This window comes from Mixophyes fleayi, chromosome 5 (assembly GCF_038048845.1).
Source record: "Mixophyes fleayi isolate aMixFle1 chromosome 5, aMixFle1.hap1, whole genome shotgun sequence".
Classification (NCBI taxonomy): domain Eukaryota; kingdom Metazoa; phylum Chordata; class Amphibia; order Anura; family Limnodynastidae; genus Mixophyes; species Mixophyes fleayi.
Window position 1 is genome coordinate 68,096,308 of NC_134406.1, and position 21,961 is coordinate 68,118,268.

The 21,961-nt window shown below is 37.4% G+C and overlaps 1 protein-coding gene and 1 long non-coding RNA gene across 5 annotated transcripts in view; both read right to left on the reverse strand.

Annotated features, from left to right (window-relative positions):
- Window positions 1–21,961, reverse strand: part of LOC142158418 (uncharacterized) — a 401,996-nt gene that overhangs the window by 271,367 nt on the left and 108,668 nt on the right. The window lies entirely within an intron of this gene.
- THRB (thyroid hormone receptor beta) overlaps window positions 8,819–21,961 on the reverse strand; it is a 295,226-nt gene continuing 282,083 nt past the window's right edge. For all 3 annotated transcript variants that reach the window (XM_075212342.1, XM_075212343.1, XM_075212341.1), the window contains 4 exons: window positions 20,619–20,824; window positions 17,768–17,914; window positions 16,426–16,684; window positions 8,819–15,254 (listed from right to left, as the gene is read on the reverse strand). In XM_075212342.1, coding sequence (XP_075068443.1) covers window positions 15,013–15,254; window positions 16,426–16,684; window positions 17,768–17,914; window positions 20,619–20,824 — 854 coding nt within the window. In that variant the 3' untranslated portion in view covers window positions 8,819–15,012. The remainder of the gene's footprint in view (window positions 15,255–16,425; window positions 16,685–17,767; window positions 17,915–20,618; window positions 20,825–21,961) is intronic.

The window sequence follows — 21,961 nt, forward strand, 5'->3', positions numbered from 1 at the left end:
GTGATTGTCTTCTGCAGAGAATAACCTGTTATAACTGAGTCCAAGTATATAAATTGTGCAATATAAGAACAAGGATGAAACCTGTTCTTAAAACCAAAATAAGTGATGGAGGATCTCAAGATGATGGTGGTTACTGTAACTATATGCAAAATACTGTCATTAACCCTGCTGAGGCTACAAACAGACCTGGATTATTTGTAACACCAAACCTTTATTTAAAGGGCTACTAAATATAAACTACAGGAAGATCCAGGTGTGTACTTAGGAGGGTTTTCCAGTTGCCTGGAGACCCCTCCCCTCCATGACCTGAAACTTCATTTTAACATCTAACTAACAGCCAATACTGTCTCAGCGCAGTACTGACTCTCAAAGAAGCAGTGCGGCTGCTTCTGTTTCATTCATAAGGCTGCAGAGGCAAATTCATGTGGCCGCACAGTGCTTCACTCCCTGTGCCCTCATCACATCCCGATACTGTCAGTGGGGAGCTGCACTTGGAGAAACTGCTGCCAGAAGATGAGGAGATAGATGAAAAGAAAGTAAGTAAAGAATTGTGTAATGAGGGGCACAGTGTGATGAAGGGGCACATTGTGATGGGGAGGACAGGGCATATATATATATATATATATATATCTATATATAGATATATATATATATAAACCCCCCGTAAAAATCCTGCATTTGTCCCTGAGATCCAATAATCAATAATCAAAAGTAAAAGTTCCCACAAGATTTGTATTATATTAACTAGTTCAACTTGCATCCTACTAAGCAGACATTTCAGCCATCATGTGGTTACTTGCAGTGGTCTTTAACAGACCTACATACAGGAAATCTATAAAATATTGTCTACCTCTATGTTCTGTCTTGTGGTAAAGATATTTCTGTGGGAGATAGTGATTTTGCTTTTGTCTGCCCCGAGCGATCTACAGATGGTCCCTTCTGCTTCTTCCTCTCTCTCCCTTCAGTCTTATGAAATGTCTAATAGGAAAGTAAAGCACTCTTATCTACATATGTAAAGGGGAGTTTTGCAGAGAGACATGTAGGTGGTAATTTCTATTGTATACATACAGGAGAAGGTCTTATCCGGAGAGACAAGAAGAATGGTAGTGCTTCTAATGCGATGTATAACTGGTGTTTACAGCAGACACTGTCAATGAATGTATAGCAAGCCTTTCTATATCAGTGGATATGTATTAAAATATTACTTAATAGTGCCATTAGGAAAATCCTAATAACTTTAAAGACATATAATGCCTGTATCTTTCAACTCATAACGGAAAAGGTGCTTTTTGTGTCCAAAAATGCTAAAGGGTAATTTGAATGATTAAAACATTAATTCAAACCAAGTATTGCAATTTCAATTCTCAAATGAAGTGTAGGCAACCTGGTAAGGATACATGCCAGGTCGTTATAGATCACCTACTTCTGCAGAGCCAAAGGTGCTCAACCTTGTCTTAAATGTGAATGGAACTTAATGTGATCTTAATATGTATAGATTGGAGCGGAGAAGGGAAAGGGGCGACATGATAGAAACGTTCAAATATATCAAAGGGTTTAACAAGGTACAGGAGGGAAACATTCTTTAACTGAAGAGAAGTATTAGAACACGAGGATATGCTCTGAAACTGGAGTGAAGTAGGTTCAGAGGAAATTTGAGGAAAAAGTGCTTCAGAGAAAGAGTAGTGGATAAGTGGAATAGCTCCCATCAGAGGTGGTAGCGGCTAATACAATGGAGCAATTTAAACATGCTTGGAGTAGACATAAGGATATCCTTACAAAGAATAAAGGTTTGAGTTTACCATAGGTGAAAAAACGGGCAGACTAGATGGGCCAAGTGGTTCTTATCTGCCGTCAAATTCTATGTTTCTATGAACGTGGCAGAGCTGACCTTTCATATAAAAATTGGCTTGAAAATAAGGCCAAGGTTATAATTATTCCCAGCAAATACCTTAATACAGTGAAGCCCCACTTTGCACCCTGAGAACCTCCATCAATAAGGTAGACCAGGCTACTGTTATCACTGTGTACATACGCAATATAAACACATATTTAACTTGTTAAACAATTCTGAAAACATGATTATAAATGTGGTTAAGGCCAAACCTTTTGTCATAGTTCTGTAGTGTAAAAATATTTTGGGATGTGGTCTTCTATGCTGAAAATAAATCTCTTTTTATAATATAATAAATCTTTCTTTACAAAAGTCAGTATATAGGGAATCTTTTCTATCTATATGAAATAAATCTGAATATAAAGTCCTCCTTCCCTCACTCTAGAGCAAAGGGTATATTAAGCTCCAGTGCAGCTTATGGAAATAATTTTACTTAGTGAATCAAATATGAAAATTTGACTCCAGATTAATTTAGGGTAAATATAACCCATCCAACAAAATATGACCAAAAAGCAAATTGTAGTTTCATACACTTTAAATCAATCTTTTAATGACATAATTGTGTTCACAGACTGAATACTATTCATAATAGATGTCACTCAACATATTCTTAGTAACTTTTAGGAAGCTTTTGGGCCATTTTGGAGGTCAGCATCTGGTCATTGGGACATCATTAGAAAATCCTGCTTTAAAATATCAGTGTCCCAATAATGTCTTAAATATATTTGCACTCTATTGCATAGGACTTTTTCTATTATCAATGTCACAGTGAGAGAAATTAGATAATTTTTTTTCTTAGCATTGTGTTTTAAATTTCATTGTGTTATCAAAATTCCCATTTTTTGTGCAATATATTTCAATATAGACAACATATTTCTCACCAGCATAATGAATTTACCTGCCAAATCGGCAAATATTATAGAGTTTTAGTGTGGCAATAACAAGGCAAGTTCTGTAAGTGAATAGAAATATAAGCAGTTCCACAGGAAATGCATCAGTGTTAATGTGTCTCTGGTTTTAGACTCATAAACTGCCACGGCTGTGCTGTGAACATAACAGAGGTAATGAGTAGATATCTTGCTTACACTAAACTGTTCTTATATACATCTAATATTTTCTCATAGTATTTGATCTATATCGTGAAAAAAGGTTTAGCCTTTACAAAGGTGATCATTTACAGGACATTAAAAACCGTGATGCATGCAGATAGGATTCAATAATACAGGTACATGTCCAGCATTCTATAGCAATAAACAACACAAAAGGTTTGATTTGCACTTGGAAGTGATCACTAAATTCACAGAGGGAGGGTCATGACTCACTGTTAATTTCTCCCAGTTGCACTAATGCATTTTTACAAATACAGACAATGATACTGTTGCATATGATACATCACAGAAATAACTTGTTATACAATATGGTAACATTACACTGTACAATAAATACCAGTAAGCTAAATAAGTTTTCCACCATCTGGTCACTTTATTAGTTGTACATGTCCTCCTATAACTTTTACTTTTTTCCCAGCTGTCCTCTGTGCTTTTTTTCTTTTTAGCAATATCTTTATAGTTAAACAAGGCCATGTACAAGCCAATAACTAAAGTTGTCTGAAGGTGAAGAACCCTTTTAACGGACATTGGATTGGCAGTGGAACTCCTGAAGATACTTGTACTGTCTGGTTTTGTATTATGAATAATTATGTGACAATTCATTATATTAAGATCTTAAGATATCAAGCCACAGGTTCATTCTAGTTGCAAAGTTGGAAACAATACACATAATTGGACTACAACATTTCTGTAAAATTCATGTGTTCAGTATTGCAAACAGAAAGTGATAGATGATCTGTGTAGGATATTTGCGTGATACTAAATTCTCCAGCATACATTTTTTTTTAGTAAATTGCATTGGTCATTGAGTGATTTATTAATGTTCTAAGATCTAATAAGTATCTAAATAAATTCTTTCATCAAATAGCTACTGAGGCATTATTTTTTTTAATGAAAAATAAATTCTAAGTACGGAATTATCTGTATATTAATACACAAAAAATGGCTTATTGTTATAGAAATGATTTTCTTTATATATTACTGTGCATTTATTATAGTCGTTTCTGTTGGTGTACCGGAATATGTAAGTTTATGGAGATTGTATTTGGTGTACTGTTTAAGGCAAGCAACAGTTGCAAAGGCATAACGGATCTGTACAGGATTGTGTAGCACATAAGAGGGATATGGTGTCTGCAGTGACTAAAGGTAATGTGATACAGAACGCGTAGTGTAACAAACTAGTAACATGCTTGGTTAATTAAACCTGATAGTTCCACTTGACCTTTTTATTACTGGGTTTGTGCTATATGCTCACAGTTTTAGTCTCTGAATCAATATGACAATAAGTGTGACATAGCTGTAGTTATGCTGTACTACTGGCTAAAGATATATTGTACCTAGGATGTTCAAATGGAAATAATGGCAAACGGCACCTTCTAGATGGATTGAAAGACATGGCCTTTTGCACGGTGCAAAAGCTTCATGTTACTCTACAAAATATGTAACTATGGCACTTTTATCTAACTCCACCCGCTGCACGCCATGAAATTGTATTAGAAGCAAAACAAAATACTATTGTTGCAATTTTCCGCTGGACTGATTGATATACAGTACAATTGCTCCTAGGTCATTATACATACAAAGCACCCAATTCAACCTTTATCCTCAAAAAATAATATGTAACAGCACAAAATGCACAATCCTGTAGCACAACGCTCTACGCATCCCTTACAGCACTGGTGCAAAAGAAGTCACAAAATATCACAATAGAAAGACCAAACTACGCGCTGCCAAACTGCACCATACATATGTAAATTACCACCACTGTCCACAAACACCTATAGGATCATGTGGAATATGACAAACTAAGTCCTATCCAGCATTGTGTCATTGAAAGGGAAGGTGCTTTAAATATTACATTATGTATTTTACTTCCATTTTGTTGTGCTGTGCTGGGCAAATATGTGGTAGAGACAGTATGTTTCTGAGGCGTTATCTGGTAACTAGAATGCATCATAACATTAATTTAGGATCCAAGAGATTTTTTTTATCAGAGATGTTTTTTAAATGTCGTCAGAAGATGACAGTAGATGAGCATCATTGGCCTTTGTGTGCAGCAGCCCTCTTCTGACCACAATCCGGCCCCGGTGATGCCAAACCAGAACTGTCTAGCTCAACATCAGCACTAAATGGCTGGATTTTGTTCAATATAAAGTGGATGGTTTAGCACTTCTTAGGCTTGTCAGTGCAGTATAGGATTTTGCAGTCAGCATGTGAAATGCTATAGAAATGTAATGACATTTTCCTACGTATATGCATTATATATATATATATATATATATATATATATATATATAATATTAAAGAAATGACAATGTTACTCCGCAGGTACGTACAAAGTTCTTTTACAGTGTCTTGTGATTCATGTTTTTGTGTCCTGCACTTTCATTTTCCAGGTATATAATATGGAAGTCAACAAAGTTTGTCTCTAAATATTGTGTAAGATACATTTAATGGCATAGTAAGCAAGATCATGATTCAAGGATTATAGGGCCTGTTAAATATTAGGTGAAAAGCCTAACATCTGTAAATGCGGTTGTTTAAAAGGCTATTTTTTCCAATTTACTAAATGAATTAATGCCAGAGAAAATACTGTTTTATCCAGTATGAACCTTGTGTTCCATGTATATCATCATCCCCATAGAGCTCTGTGGAGATGGCGAAAAGCATCAATTTTTCAAGTGGTGAAAATGTGAACCTTTCGCCACTTTGGATTTTTAGCTCCTGAAAAGCTAACGACATCTGTGGTTGCATAAACAAGGTATCGGCATAGATTTCAGCTCCGCCGAGGAGGAGAATCAGTGAAGAGGCAGCTCAGCTCCTCCTGATTGCTCCTCCCCCTTCCTGTCCTGTGTGTTTGCTGGCAGACACAGCATTTGTGTGGTACAAAAGGTCAGTGGTGGTTATTGCTGTTGTGATTTTCTTACAGAAGTGCTAGAAAATGTAAGAATATGCTTAGGTGAGAGACACCGCTTGTGACGAGAAAGACAACCAGTGTGGCTACTGGGGAGCAGAGAGGGGAATCTGGAATTTGAAGGAGGAGATGGAGGGTGAAGAGTCACAGTACAAAGAATACACTGAGCATGCACAGATGTTTGGCCGGACTTTTCCACAATACCTGAGCAATTAACACCAACAGGAGAGAAAACGGTTGAGAAAACTTTTGCCAGGGCGGTAAGCTAGCGAGGTTCTAGTGAGAACTCTCTCGTCGGAACAGCCACTTTTCAGTGGCACTGTCCTGTGAGATAAATATCATAATTAGCGGCAAAACTACCTTTTCTGACTACTATCATAAGCGGCGATAAAAAAAATTATAGTTAACACTGAAATTGGGGGCACATTCATAAATAAACCCATATATATGAAAATACAAGCTTCAGTCAAATTTGAGAGAGAACCGAGGATAATGAAGCACCCATCTTGCTTTACCTTGCTCTATTAAATTATCATGTTATAGTATCTTTATTTTGGGTAATTCCCATTGGGAAATAGTTTACTTGTTACTACAACTTGGGAAATTATCATTTGCTTTTTTTTCGAAGTAATCCAGCCCCCTGCTGAAATGTTATCATTCATGTGTGAATGAGTTTGTTATGGTATTTAGGACATTGTGCACGTGAAGCATCCAGAAAATCATATAATATCTTTGGTATAGTTATTTTTATTCCTGTGAGGGATATGTACAATTAGAATAAGAAAGTGGGCGATAAGCATTGGAAAAGGGCGATGCATGTAACAAAATTGCTTGACCGCACTTCATCAAGAGTCTATCCTCTCCAAAGTTCTTCAATTCTATAGTACAAAGAACATGTGACATGGGGCCTGATTCTTTAAGGAAAGTAAAGCAAAAGAATGAGTAACTTTGAACCTTGGCAAAACCAAACCATGTTGCAATGCAAGGGGTGCAAATTAGTTTATTATTTTGCACATAAGTTAAATACTGCCTGTTTTTTCATCTAGCACACAATTACTTGATAGCTTTATTTTTACACTGACAGATAAAGTTGTTCTAGGACATGTCCTACCCCAACTATACATCTGTTCTCACATTTTAAATGTATCCCCCCTCCAATGTAACATGGTTTTGCCAAAATTCAAAGTTACTAATTTTTTTGCTTTACTTTCCTTAATAAATCAGGCCCATTGTGTTTTGGGGTGCTACACAGAAACAATTGGCCCCACTATTTATAACGAATAGAAGTAACAAGCACATTCAGTTTCATAAATACATGTCCAGCTTGTTTTGTTTCTGTAGATTCATTTTTTTTTATATATCGGACACGCAACTCTGATTACTTAATTTATTGCTAAATTATTTTTATTATTATTATTATTATTATTATTATCATTATAATTAAGATAACATGATTAGGATTAAGTCGTAGACCCAAGAAACTTGTCCATAGTCCACATGGATTCATTATTCACTGTTACACCCCCGAGTTCTCATCTCCAGAGGGTGTGGGATAACAGCACCAGTATTCATTACTCTTGTTAGCACAGGTGACAGTCAGATTCCACTAAGTATTTTCACTCTCATGCTTTTTGGACTTAAAGAGCAAACAAAGTCACTATTTGACATTAATATATACCAAAAGTTGTGTATTACTGAGCTTAATAATATACACAAAATATCGGAGGGCTTTATACCTAAGTAAATATGCCCATCTTGCTCACTTTCACTCCACTGAAGCATGTTGTCATGTTAGGAGGGAGGTGCTTCTCTAGCAGTATCAAACAGCTAGAGAAACTTGCTTTGCAAACGTGCGCAATGTGCATTAGTTAATTTATAATCGATTTGCTATATCTTGGAGATTAACATTATTTACACCGAAGGGCTTGTTTACATTTTGTTTACATTTAAATTACTTTAGTTTATTGACTTCCACATGCTCTCATGCAGATTTTCCTAAATACATTATATTTTTTATTTCTAGTTTTAAAATGACAGTTGTTTTGTCTTGCTGTCCTGGGATATGACACAGCTGCGCTGTATTCCCTGCATCGGAAACAGCTTTGTGTCATATCCAAGGGAAGGAAATAAACAACTCTGCCTGATACTATAAATACATTAATGAAAATTAGAGAAAGAAGCTATATATATAGTAAGTGCTTGGAGTGCTTTATTTTTAAAGGGGAAAACAAAATATGTTTGTATTTAATTACACTTTTATGGTAACTGCGCTTTTTGCATTCATTAATAACACTGTCCAGACACATGTCTACGCTATCTCTACACTGTTGTAATGTGTAAGTACACACACCTGTTATTCCTGACATAAACTTGCCGTGTATGCTAGTGATGTACAGCTGGGCGCAACTGAAGTGCGTCCGATTGAACATAGCATAGGCAAACCGAGGGGGATTTCCTAGTGCCTGGAAACCCCCCTACAAGCCTGGGGCACTGTATAATTCAGCTGGCTGGACCCTGCCCCCGCTTCACACGGCTCTGCTCAAAAAGAGAGAGCTGCATTCACCTAACAGTAGTGCACGCAGCATTGCCCATGTATATTATGGGGATAAGGAGAGTTGGAGAGCAGCCAAGCACTCTCTAAAATTATAGCCACGCCCCCATGCATGCTGGTCACGCCCACTGGCGGCGTGGTGTGGAAACCCCCCTCTGCAAATCCTGCGTTTGCCCCTGCATATGCACATAAATGTGCTTTCATGTGTGCGTCTTTACGTTCGGGCAAATGTATACATCTCTATATGAGCCCCTATATAAACAAACAATAAGCACATTTTATCAGGGGAAATGGAACAGATTTTAAAACAGGTCTTTCAGTAAAATCAGAATCAATAAAAGTATATGCTAATATTTCTCATTATGAAGTATTATCTTTTATTGAAATGCAACTCGTTCCTTGAAACATTTAAATTAGAATCCAGACACATTACTACTTCCTTTAAACATATGCATTTTCCCAAACTCTGCACACTACTGCAATTAATACTTTAATTTTCACATTCCTTGGTCATCTGTTGTGGTTAAACTCTCAGTTTAAAACAATTTTAACTTACAATTGACAAGTTACCCAATAACAATTTACTTTATTACTATTCTGAGTACTTAGCACTGTTTAAAGAATATGTCTAGGGGTAAGTGAATTATATATTTAAGAACTACTTTATTTTCAGCTTTACAGTGCAAATTAATTACATAAATGACATTAGAATGAAATGAATATTAAATTTATTGTTGTACAAAAATCTGGTAATCCGTCATTGAAAACTCAATAAAATAAACATTACAAATTCACTTTATTCGCGCCATAATGTTTTTTGTGTAATTAATAAAAGGGCAACAAGCCAGTTGCAGGTGACAGTATGGGGTGACATGTGTTATATGTCGTATCACAATAGACCCATTTAGGCTTGGGGTTCACTTTCATTTGAGTGCATACCAGAGATTTGGAAGGGGGAGGTTTTGAAAATTGATCTCTGTTGGTGCCTAATGTAAACCGTACACTGGTTAGAGTTGTTTTCAGACCCCCCCCCCCCTCCCCCTGCCCTTCCAAAATAAGCAAAAAAAAATATAACATTGAATTTGTTACTAATGTGAATAGTGTGCCATTTGTGTTTCTAGTTGCATAGAATAATACATGTATAATTTATCTATCTGAAATGTGAAAAATGGATACAAACTCCTGATGAACATTGTCAAAAAAACTATGCCTCCTGCCATAAAAAATATGTATATAAAAACCCTGTATTTATCCTTTCACCAGTAAGACATGCTGTGCAACAACGTTTGAATGGGTAAACTAAAACAAATATTGAACATAAGTGCTATATTTTCATGTTAAGTACTTGGAACATGTTAAAAGTTGATTTTGTAGTTTTGGTGTTGAAGAATACGAAAGGCTCCCACACTTCACTGATAACTGGAATTCATACGATCCCCAAGATATAAAAGTAAATAAATATATAATTATAGAACTATCTGAACCTCTCTATCAATTGGACATTTACTGTGAAAGCAAAGTACATTAGAGGATTTTTTAAAACATTTAATTTTGCTACTTTATCAGTCTCAGGGCAACATTCACATATAATTACTATGTATGCAAAGCATACATTTAGTAGCTTGGTTGTATTAAATGTAAAATAGAAGTTCAGCCAACATAAAAAAGGCATTTTGTAACATTCACAAGAACATAATTACATTTTCTAAACCATGAGGCAAAATATATATATATATATACACCGATTAGCTACAACATTAAAACCACTGACAAGTGAAGTGAATAACACTGATTATCTTGTTACAATGGCACCTGTCAAGGGGTGGGTTATATTAGGCAGCAGGTGAACAGTCAGTTCTTGAAGTTGATGTGTTGGATGCAGGAAAATGGGGAAGCGTAAGGATCTGAGTGAGTTTGACAAGGGCCAAATTGTGATGGCCAGACGACTGGGACAGAGTATTTCCAAAACGACAAGACTTGAGGGGTGTTCCTGGTATGCAGTGGTTAGTACCTACCAAAAGTGGTCCATGAAAGGACAAATGGTGAACTGGTGACAGGGTCATGGGTGCCCAAGGCTCAATGATGCGCATGGTGAGTGAAGGCTATCCCTTCTGGTCCAGTCCCACAAAAAACCTACAGTAGCACAAATTGCTGAAAAAGTTAATGCTAGCTATGATAGTAAAGATGTCAGAACACACAGTGCATCGCAGCTTGCTGCATATGGGGCTGTGCAGTCGCAGACCTGTCATAGTGCCCACAATGGGCATGTGAGTGCCTGAAATGGGCCATGGAGCGATGGAAGAAGGTGGCCTGATCTGATAAATCATGTTTTCTTTTACATCATGCAGACGGCCAAAAGCGTGTCTACGTCGTTTACCTGGGGAAGAGATGGTACCAGGATGGAAAAGCAAGCCAGCCGAGACAGTAAGATGCTCTGGACAATGCTCTGCTGGAAAACCTTGACGGCTGGCATTCATGTGGATGTTACTCTGACACGTACCACCTACATAAACATTGTTGCAGACCAACTACACCAACTGTATTTCCTGATGGCAGTAGCCTATTGCAGCAGGATAATGCACCCTGCAAAAAATGTTCAGAAATGGTTTGAGGAACATGGCAAAGAATTCAAAGGTGTTGACTTATTTTTCAAATTCCCCAGATCTCAATTTAATCCAGCATCTGTGGAATGTGCTGGAAAAATGCGTCTGAGCCATGGACGGCTACCTCACAACTTACAGGACATAAAGGATCTGCAGCTAACGTCTTGGTGCCAGATACCAGAGGACACCTTCAGAGGTCTTATGGAGTCCATGCCTCGATGGATCAGATCTATTTTGGCTGCACGAGGGGGACCTACACAATATTAGGCACGTGGTTTTAATGTTGTACCTGACCGGTGTATATATACTGTATGTACACACACAGATAGGTAGATAGATCTGTATATAGGTATATATATATATGATGAACGTTACTAGTGGCCTTTTCACATAAAGTAACCTGTGTTTTACATTACATTTTCTGTTAATTGAACAACACCCGATTGCAGCTTATTTGAGTTTGACCTAGTTTCCAACACTATAGCAAATATTTGTTTCCCATAAATACCATGTTAATTTAATTGTAATATTATGACTGCAAATATCTTGATTTAACATCCACTTTCCCGTTTACACTATCTTGTGAATTTATAATACCTGGAAAACCAACTTGGTATTATCAAATGTAGAGAGAGCTGTTATGAAGATGACAAACCCTTTTGAAAAAAAAGATGATCCTTTCGTACAGCAAATTAGGTCCTGTCCACTAGGAACCCCTCTGTTACCTGAAGTCACAGTGGTAGACTGAGTCCATCCAGAGCTCATAATAGAGTTTCATGGCTTTCATATTGCTCTATTACAGAGCTATGGGTGGTGTGCGATGCAGTCCTTGCTGTAAACAGCACTATGTACCGCCCGACACCTGATTTTAGGTAGTTGCTGTATGAAGGGAGCATGTTTTTAAAAAAGTTTTCCAAGAATATGCAACTCCTTTAGGGAAAAAGGAAAATGTGTTGAACTACTTACATGCTAAAAGAATATATGCACATGTCAGGTAAAAAATAATGTTCTGTATATTCACCTATACAATTTTATGGCTGTTAGGACACCTGCATATAATGTGTGCCCACATTAGGAACACCTGAAAATGCAATATAAAATGAGTATATCCAAAGCAATGGCTTTTACACACGGATACAGTCCAGGATGCTTAAAGGAACATTCAACCTCAGTAGAAGTTCATAACATTCACAAATATATATTAGGAGCTTATCGGGAAGTTACATTGTTAAGACAAAGTTGTTGTTTTTTTATATACATATTCCATTTCCTGTCTCTTAAAGGATCTTGTAGGGAACCTTTCTCATGGCTGCTAACATCTGATTCTAATAAACATGGATACTTTGGTACTGGGTAAGTATATCTAATCACAATAACATACACAGACCTTGGGGCTCTACACGTACCCAACATGACAAGATCTATGACCCATCTTTAATAAATATTAAGTTTTAAGGTCAGACAATAATATACTGAATGTTGCATTTACCATACAGAATAACACACAGTTGACCAATATTTCTAGGGATAAATCTTTAAGACCTGTGGCAGACCATGGAAATAAGTGACAGCTGACAACTATGATCTCTAGGTCTGAAATAGCTGAAAACAGAGAATATTTTGTTCTCAGTTGTGTAACAAATGTAAACACAAAATTACATCTGAAGTTCTATTATTTTATGAAAAACATATATATGTGTGAATATTTTTTATTTGAATACAACAATGCTTTTCGCACAAAGTTACTCTATAGTAATGCAAGTTACCAGATCTGATTGCTGAAAAACAGTTTCTTGAGGTAACTAGAATAGTGGCTGAAGGCAAATGATCCTGGGTCATTATATATAATTTTAATTTGGTATTAACGGCAAAAAGATTAGCAACAGCAAATCCATTGAATGCAAATTCAAAGTTATGGCAGCAAGCAGCCATAACTTTGCCCTTAGGGAAGCCATTGCTTTGCATATAACAATCTTTCCATTCAATAATGCCTTTCTCATTATTTCATGCAATTGGTGCAAATTATCTCTGCATATTTTACAATAAATCCTTTTTGAGATAAAAACTTTAGGTGAATTTTCCTCACACCACCAGAATACATGTCTTTGTATAACACTAAAGTACCAGGCCCCCACATGATATTATATTTGTTTTAATGTTGTTTGATGTGTCTCTAATAACGGACGAGAACATATTTTATTTTGTATGAGTTATAGGGGTGTTATATTGGTCAAAATGAATAAACTGCAAAACTACTGAAGTTAACGTGTGTCCTGAATTTCTTCGGACCGTGAATTTTAGCCCAGTTGGTGCACGATCTAGTCCTCATATCAAACCCTGTATGGAAATTGGGACAAATGGGTAGTGTATAAAGGCACAAGGCTCTGCTTCCCTCTAGCTGGCAATTACCAGAAATGGGGATATTAAGTTATTATAAAATAAACTTTACTTTAAGACTCTTATAAACGATCTACTTTCACCTGAAATTTCAGACCACTGAGCAAAATTTGCACTAGTGTTGTCAAATTGAAAATGTATATATACTGTGTTATTTGTTTTGGTTTTGCTACCAGTAAATTGGGAGCTATTACATATACATTTATATTTTTTGATATGCCACATTTGTAATAAAAAATATATGTCTGGCATGAACTAGGACCCTGAATTGCTAATGTGGATACACTTGCTGAAGTCTTTCTTTATAGAACACACATATATATGAAGGATATGTGGCACTGAGGCAGTGTGGATCATGATTAAGTAATTAATTGTGGTGTCTGTCACTGCGTCTCTGCTAGGCACTGTTAAGAGTGTGAATAATGGAGGAGGTAGTAGAGTAGGAAATATGGACAGGTCAGAGTTCAGGAGTTCAAATGCCATCACGTTCTGGCCCTTGAGAGTACAACAGTGTGATGTTACCAGATCTCACAGTGCCATGTTATCATCATGTGACTTGTGGCACATGACCTATCATGCAAAAGTAGAGGGATTATGAAAACTATGAAGCAGTAATAGAATCCCAAAAAATTGACTTCCAAATACCTGAGAAGGGAATGTGCAGAATCAAGGAGCTAGTTCTGTATAGTCGTCCTATTATCACCTATAACTATATAACACAAGAGTGAGCAACGTAATGTCATATTTTAACATCCAGGTCAGCTTAGCTAATTTCTTTCGGTACAAAAAAAGTATAGGAGGATAGTGGAAAAGGGAAGCTAGAGTAAAAAAATACATTCTTTTCAGCATTATCATTTTCTTTTCTTAAGTATAAAGATATAATTATTTAGGGTTTTACCAGACTAAAATCTGTTAGTATAAACCAATTCAAAAACATGCTACCCTAATTTATCCCCAACCTCGGGAGCTGTTTGTACCAAATACAGGGCTTTATCATTTGCTGTTTTTCTTTTTTTTTCTTAAAAAAAAATAAATTAAAAAAATATCATCTAGTGATAAAACCAAATATTTGCCTTGTTCTAAGAGGAAACAGTGTATTTGCAGCAGTGAATGATTGTTACTGCCCCACATTGCACAAGTGAATGATCACCATGGGAGTAGGGATTTTAGCCGCAGGCACAATATCTCAGAATACTTTTTCTGTGTAGGATCCGTAGTGCTGGTGAATGCAAGTTAATATATATTTTTCCTTTTTTTTCTTAGTTTTTTTTTTTTCCAATAACCACTTTAGAACTGGAAGGACTGCCAAACGCTGTGATGAATAATGTGTTGACAGCCACTTCAGCACAAAAGCGGTTAAACTTCCACGGATAAACTTCACATCAAAAGGACAGAATAACAAAAACACGATAGTCACGAGTACCCGCATCAGAGGAACATTTTCATCCATGTCTATTCAAAACGGACGAGAACAAAAAAAGTGACGGAGGCAATGGAATGGAAGGGGAGATCCCAGTAGTGTCGAGAACCCAGAAGCACAGTCTCTTCTAATCCTCAAACACTTCCAAGAACAGTGGGGGGAACAGTTCAGTGGGGCACTCCACTTTCATGTGCAGGAACCGGCTGGCGTGACAGGCTCCAATCATGCGGAGGTCGGTGACTTTCATCAGCAGTTTTGGCCAAAAGTGTGCAACATTATGTTTCCTGTAATTTATGTAGTGTTCAAAAGCCAAGAGGAAACCTTCTTGGCACTTTTCTATTCTTTCCACGCTGGAGAGACCAGGGCGATCTGGCAATAAAAGAAAGTAGAAAATAAAAATGTTAATGAATTAAATTTTTGTGGATTTTTTTGTGTCCGAGGCATTGTGTTGTTGCAACTTTATGAAAATTAGTTGTCCAACAATATAGGAAGAGGAATGACCAAATGTGGTCCAGTAGCCTCTAGCCTTTCCCCAACTGGTGGATTTTCTGAACAATTTCGTCTCCACGCAGTCAACATCAAAGTGGTTCATTACATACTTCCCTTCTCTTCTACAAAGCCTCAAAGCAGAACCTGAAGTCTAAACTGACACTTGACACTCACATATCACCTCAATAAGAACGATTGGGAAGAATCATTGGAGGCTCCATAATAAGTCTAAAAATGTCATGACAAGATAATGTGATGATTGAACACATCACATAGAACATAATTTTCACTATTCAAGTTAGCAGTGCTACAAACTCAACAATCTCAACTTAGCACAAATGCCTCTCAATGCACTTTGTCAAAATTTTCTCTGGTGATCAGACATGATCGACAAGCCTCACTGTAGACAGTTATTAACAGTCTCTTCTGGGATTGCTTAAAATCCTGGATTTATGGAAGCAACCCTTTATTTAACAAAATTACTAAATTCCAGTGTGGGAGGGTTGTATTCTGGAGTTATTCCAGAAGTCAATCTTTCTAAACACTCTCCAAACCTTTCTCATGAAATCCTTTTTCAATCCACAAATGTAATGACCAAGCAAATAAAAGTTCTGAAGATTTCATGCTGGATGTCGTCGAGGAGCCTCAACATGCGGCTATTAATGAAATGCTCCCTATGAGTGGCCTCTTTGGGCACTGCAGTTTTACTTGCAGGATATTATGTTCAAGGACACCTTGACATTGAGAGAATGAGGGGTATTTCCAGATACAAAGATCTCTACATTTACAGATGGAGTTTTGATCTGTTTAACTCCAGGTTTTGTAAAATACTACACTATTTGCACTCTCTCTTTTTGTGTTTTGCCCTTATCAACAGCTCATCCTTTGCTGGCTGGGGATTAAATCGGAATAGTTGCATCTGTTGGACTGATCTTAATACTATCTTACTTGATGCTTAAATGGTTAAGTGCACTCTTATACATAAAAGTACACACAATTACCCATGCAGCATAGCAACACATTGGACAAATCAAGTTCTACTAGCCCGTACCTGATGACATAAGCAGCACAGCCTGCAGCAAGGCGACTTCGGTGTCATCAAGACTAAATGAAGAGAGAGATACGCCCAAATCAAAGATGGCATCAGATACCACTCCTAGTCCTCCATTTTTCAGCTGTCCCCTTGTCACTGCCATCTCCCCATTCAGTGTTAAGGTCTCACTTTCTGGGTCATAGCGTACTGCAGCTCGGAGTGACATTATCTCCATGCAGCAGCCCTTGAGAAGGATGATCTGGTCTTCACATGGCAGCTAGAAATAAGAATACAGGGCTTAGTATTTTCCAGTAATACTAATAAATTATTTAATATTAGCTATGTCCTATGGCACATTAATGGTTGGTTTGTCTTACACTATGATACAGCTTTGTAGAGGTTCATTATCATTTTTGCCGAGCAATACACATTTTTATTTCACATTAAAGAAAGTAGATATTTCCTTATTGGGTAAACATATGAAACCCATGCATGGACACCACATGGGATACTCTGGGTGCCAGTCACCCTTTCGGCACACCACCGGTGCCAATCTAGTTTCCTGCTCAACTGTCTGACTCACAGGTGAGCAGGTATGACAGGGTGCTCAGTGATGGCATCTCTGCACTAAGCGCTCGCCTCTTTCCTCAGTGGTGGTCAGAGAGAAGGAGATGTTTAACAATTTAAAAGGAGGCACTGCTGCACTGCACTCCCTATCAATGGGGGAGACTTAGCACGATGTGTCTTCGCAATGTTGACGGAGACACATCGAGCAGATCTTATGGCAGGAATCTCCACTCAATTTTCCTCACATCCCAAAGAGGTGCGCAGAAAAATTAGGGGAGATTCTTACCATAATGGCAGACACTGTGTGCAGCTGGACATCGCGGTGATGTCCACCCAACACATCGTTGGCCATTAAATCTCCCCCAATGTCTGGGAGATGCATTGCTATGTGATCACAGATAGGGACAGACACCAGCTCCTCTAAACACTACTCCTACTGTGAAAGGTAAGAGAAGTGGCAGGGGAAGGTCTTCAAGTACTGTCTACCCCACTCATTCAGTATTGTATTTCCGCTTATTCAGCACTGTCTAACACACTCAATCAGTGTTGTCAATCCAAATCGTTCAGTGTTCTGCACTATTTATCAAGTACTGTCTACCACCCAGATATTTAGTGTTGCCTATCCCACTCATCAAGAGTATTAACTTCCCTACTCATCAAGTGTTGTCTACTACTCCTCCTATTCAGTGTTACCTTTCACACTAATCAAGTGTTCCTTATTTTGACTTCACTTTATAAGTCTACCAAATTCATCATTAAGTGTTGTTTACTTCATATCCAGTCATGTACTTACCTCACAAAACATAGGTAATTTTTTGGCAAAATCCACCACTCTTGTAATTGCAGGGGTGATTATTTTTGTAAACTGACTGAAGGCTTCTAAGTCCACTTTTCCACCCTCTGGTGCATTAACTATAGGAGCCTGTCCAATATCTTCTGGCTGGTGTGAAACAGAACACAACTTAGACATGCCTTCAAATCACTTTTCTGAAAGAAAAGTCACTAAATGGAAGAGGAAATCTATGACAATTTGAACTGTTTCAAGCAGTTTTACAAATGGAATAATACAAAATATTGTTCATAATCATAATAATGTTGTAAACAACGCAACTGGTTTTATAATTTAGTTTCAGTTTTGGTTTTAATTTCATTTTTTAAATAAAAGTTGTTTTTGGATTTTGAAAAAATAAGGAAAACACATATGGAAAACAAGGGGGATACAGAAATAAAAAAAAAAGGGGATGGTATATAGGGACAAAATATAAACACACACACACGCATATATATATATATATATATATATATATACACACATTATATATAATCAGAACATTAGGTAAAAAGCAACAGAATTATGCAGCTGAACAGGAAACAAGTATTAGCAAAAGAAAGAGACCAAAGAATATCCTATATCAAAAAGGAGGGGAGGAAAGAGTAGAGTAAAGAGAGAAAGGGAGAAGAGGAGGGGAGACGTCACTGTTCAAAGAAAATAAAGCAAGAGTAAGAGAAAGAGGGGACATCACACCAATAGAGGAGGAGAGGTCCTCTAGTACTCAGTCCATGGACTCCAAAAACAGGAACATTTATTAGGGATGTGATGAAGGATGCTCAAGATAAATTCCATATGATAAACTTGCCGGGCGCGGTTTATAATGGATGGAATTTAAGGTTGTTCCGGATTCTTCCAGGAGAAAGCAATTTGACTTTTTGTAGTGCAAAGAACATGCGTAATAAGCTGCTGGGTGATTTACGGACATCAGGAATATGACGAGGTAACAAAGAATAGGAGAGGGAATCGGCGATGGCAACTTGGGTGATATTGGTAAGCAAACATTGAATAGTTATCCAGAGAGGAATCAATTTTGGGCAATGTCACTAAATGTGAGACAGAGTGCAAATATGACCACAGAGACACCAGCAAAGAGGAGAAGAGTTTGGAAATATAACATGGTGTCGGTGCTGGACCAGGTACCAACGATAAATGATTATCTAGAGCATTCTCACTAATTTTTACACAAATTGAGGTTTTAAATAAGTTTAGTTGGCTGATGTTCTACTCCTTGGGTTCAAGCGTTTATCCCATGTCCACCTCCCATTTCAGGTTGTGAGGGTCTTTAGGGGGACGTTCAAATTTTAAAATGAGGTGGTAAAAAGTGGAGATGAGCCCTTTAGATGAAGATCTCAAAGTACAGAATGATACTAATGGGGAGGATAAGTGAACATCAGGACGGGGTTGTTGGATGGTGTCATAGAAATGGTGGAGTTGAACATATCGATAGAAACGAGGGATGTAAGGAAGCCTGGTCTGTAGGTCGGTAAAGTGTGGGAAGAGTTAGGTAGGAGCCAGGTCCTTAAGAAATTTAATGTCTGGTCCACTCTGGGAATTGAGTCAGGGCAAGCCCAGGAGAAAAGGGCGGATTATTTCAGAGAGGGGTCATGCGCCAGGTGTTAGGAGCAAGGTCATAACAATTAACAGTATGGGCCCAAATAGCTAACGAATACGCCAGTGAAGAAGGGAGGTGAGATGTAGGGGATCTATGTTGAGGTTTGAGCCAGAGCAGGAATGAAGGGGAATAAGTATTGGAGATGGCGGCTTTAATGTCAACCCACCATAGAACCAGGAGGGGAATGGAGAATGATGCTTTGGGTAATGTGGGTGGCATGGTAATATTAAAGGAAGTGGAGAACCCCGAGGCTGCCCTCTTGGATAGATTCATAGAGAATATACAGGCATATCCTGGGTTTTCTGGGCAACCAAATTTGGTGGCCAGCTGTTGAAGCATTTTCAAAGAGTCTATGGGCACTTTTAGGGGAAGGGTCTGAAAAATGTATAGAAGACGCAATAGAATATTCATCTTCAGAAATGCAATTCTGCCTGTCCAACTAAATGTGAGTTTATCCCAATTTTTGAGACAGGACTTAATATTTTTCAGCAATGGAGTGAAGTTAGCTGCGTAAAACTATTTGCAGGACCTGGTGAAGTAGACACCAAAATACTTGGTTTTGTGGACTTTCCATTTAAAATGAAAACTCGATTTCAAGTGAAGTAATTATGTAGTTGAGAGATTTAAATCAAGAGTCTCTGCTTTAGAGACATTCATTTTGTAGTTAGAGAGGGTACCAAATAAGGATAGGTCCTTAAGTAGGTTTGGGAGAGATTTGGTGATTGGTAAGTGACAAGAGAACATTGTCTGCCTATGAAGAAAATTTATGTTCAGAAGGTCCTATATGTATGCCAGAAATATCTGGGTTCTGACGGAGTTTAATAGCAAGGTGTTCTATCATAAGGGCAAAAATGAGAGGAGAAAGCGGGCAGCTTTGGCGCGTGCCAATTTTGATTGCAAAGGAGGAAGATTGAAAGCCATTGGCCAAAAGAGATGCACTGTTTTTTGTTTCTTTAAGTATCCTTTTCTCTAAATTCAAATGTTTTATGTGCCCCAACTTCACTTGTAACCTCACACACTGTATTGTTTTCGAAAGTATTCAGCCTGCAAGCAAGGAACATGTCTCCCTGTTAATGTCTATACTTGTGGTATGTAGGATGAATATCAAAATATCCAAGCAAGCTTATAAATCTATGCATTTACTATGAAAGTGCATAGGAGTATTTAGGCTACTAAACTGGTATATGCTATTTTGCTTACCAGAAATTTTCTTTTCTGTTTCCAGTGACTTCCCTGTGCATTGGTGGTCACATGAGCTTCAGTGACAACCTGAATTAGCTCCCACTCTTCTGGTGTTGGTTCAGGTTTCTGTACCAGTGATTTCTGAAGCTCGTCCTTACGTCTCTTTTGTCTATTTTCTTCTATGAGTTTTCTTTTTGCCAATCGCTTGCCGTCATCCAAAACCACTTTAAAAAAAATAAATGCACATTAGCCAGTGTCATGCATCTCATTTCTCCAAATCATTTAGCTAAAGATAATTTGTACAATGGTTATTCTGAAATGTCTAGTAAGGAGAAACTTTCCTTTAGGCTGGGAAATCTCATAAGGACTACAAGTGATCACTAATGATCATTTTGTTCAATCAAGTTGGAAAGTCTGGTTGGCTGTTAATAGCTGATCAGAGTCTGCGTGGTATCATCGACAGACCAGAATGCATGGGCATGTGATCCAGTTATCCATCCCAACCACCAAAAGAACATATTTGACCAAACTTGCCAAAATGGGGCCATCCTGTAAGCGGCCACAACTGCCCCAGATCTGATTATCCAATGTTCGAGCAGTTCTCATGGCTTCTGGTCAGCTTTTGAAAGCCTATAGTAATGCAACATTACAGTGTGAATATAAAAAATATTTTTAAATCAGGATATAATATTATTACAAGCTTCTATGATAAGAAGATTTAGAAATGACCAATGTCTTTAAAGACATAAATAAGATTAACAGTTTAATAATTAATTAAGTATCTCACTATACAGAACTGTACAAAACAAAAAAACAGCCAACCATAATAACTACTCAATGGTATAATTAAAAGCACTATTTATGTAAGTATAGTCAATTTATTTAAAAAGCTTCATCATTGTATACAGCACTTTACCAGACTACAAGTCACAGATCAGGGAAAATTACATTCAGCAGTAATGAAAACATTGGTGTTCCCTGCCTGAGAAGCTTAGAATGTATATGGTAAATTGAAAGACATATAGCACTCTAGGAAGAAAAAAAGCTAAAACGATAACTCCAGACTATTTTCCTCCCCAAATGAGTGTCCTACTGTCCTGTGGATAAGCCACACTTACTGCAATCCAAAACCACTCATTTCTGAAAACAGGAGTTCTAAGGAAAAGATGGTTTTCCATGGAGATTCCCGTTATCGTATAACATCATTTAGGTATTTCCACTAAAATCATCATCATCATCATCATTTATTTATGTAGCGCCAACATATTCCGTAGCGCTTTACAATTGGGGACAAAAACAGTAAACTAATAAACAAACTGGGTAAAACAGACAAAAAGATGAGAGATGAGGCCCTGCTCGCA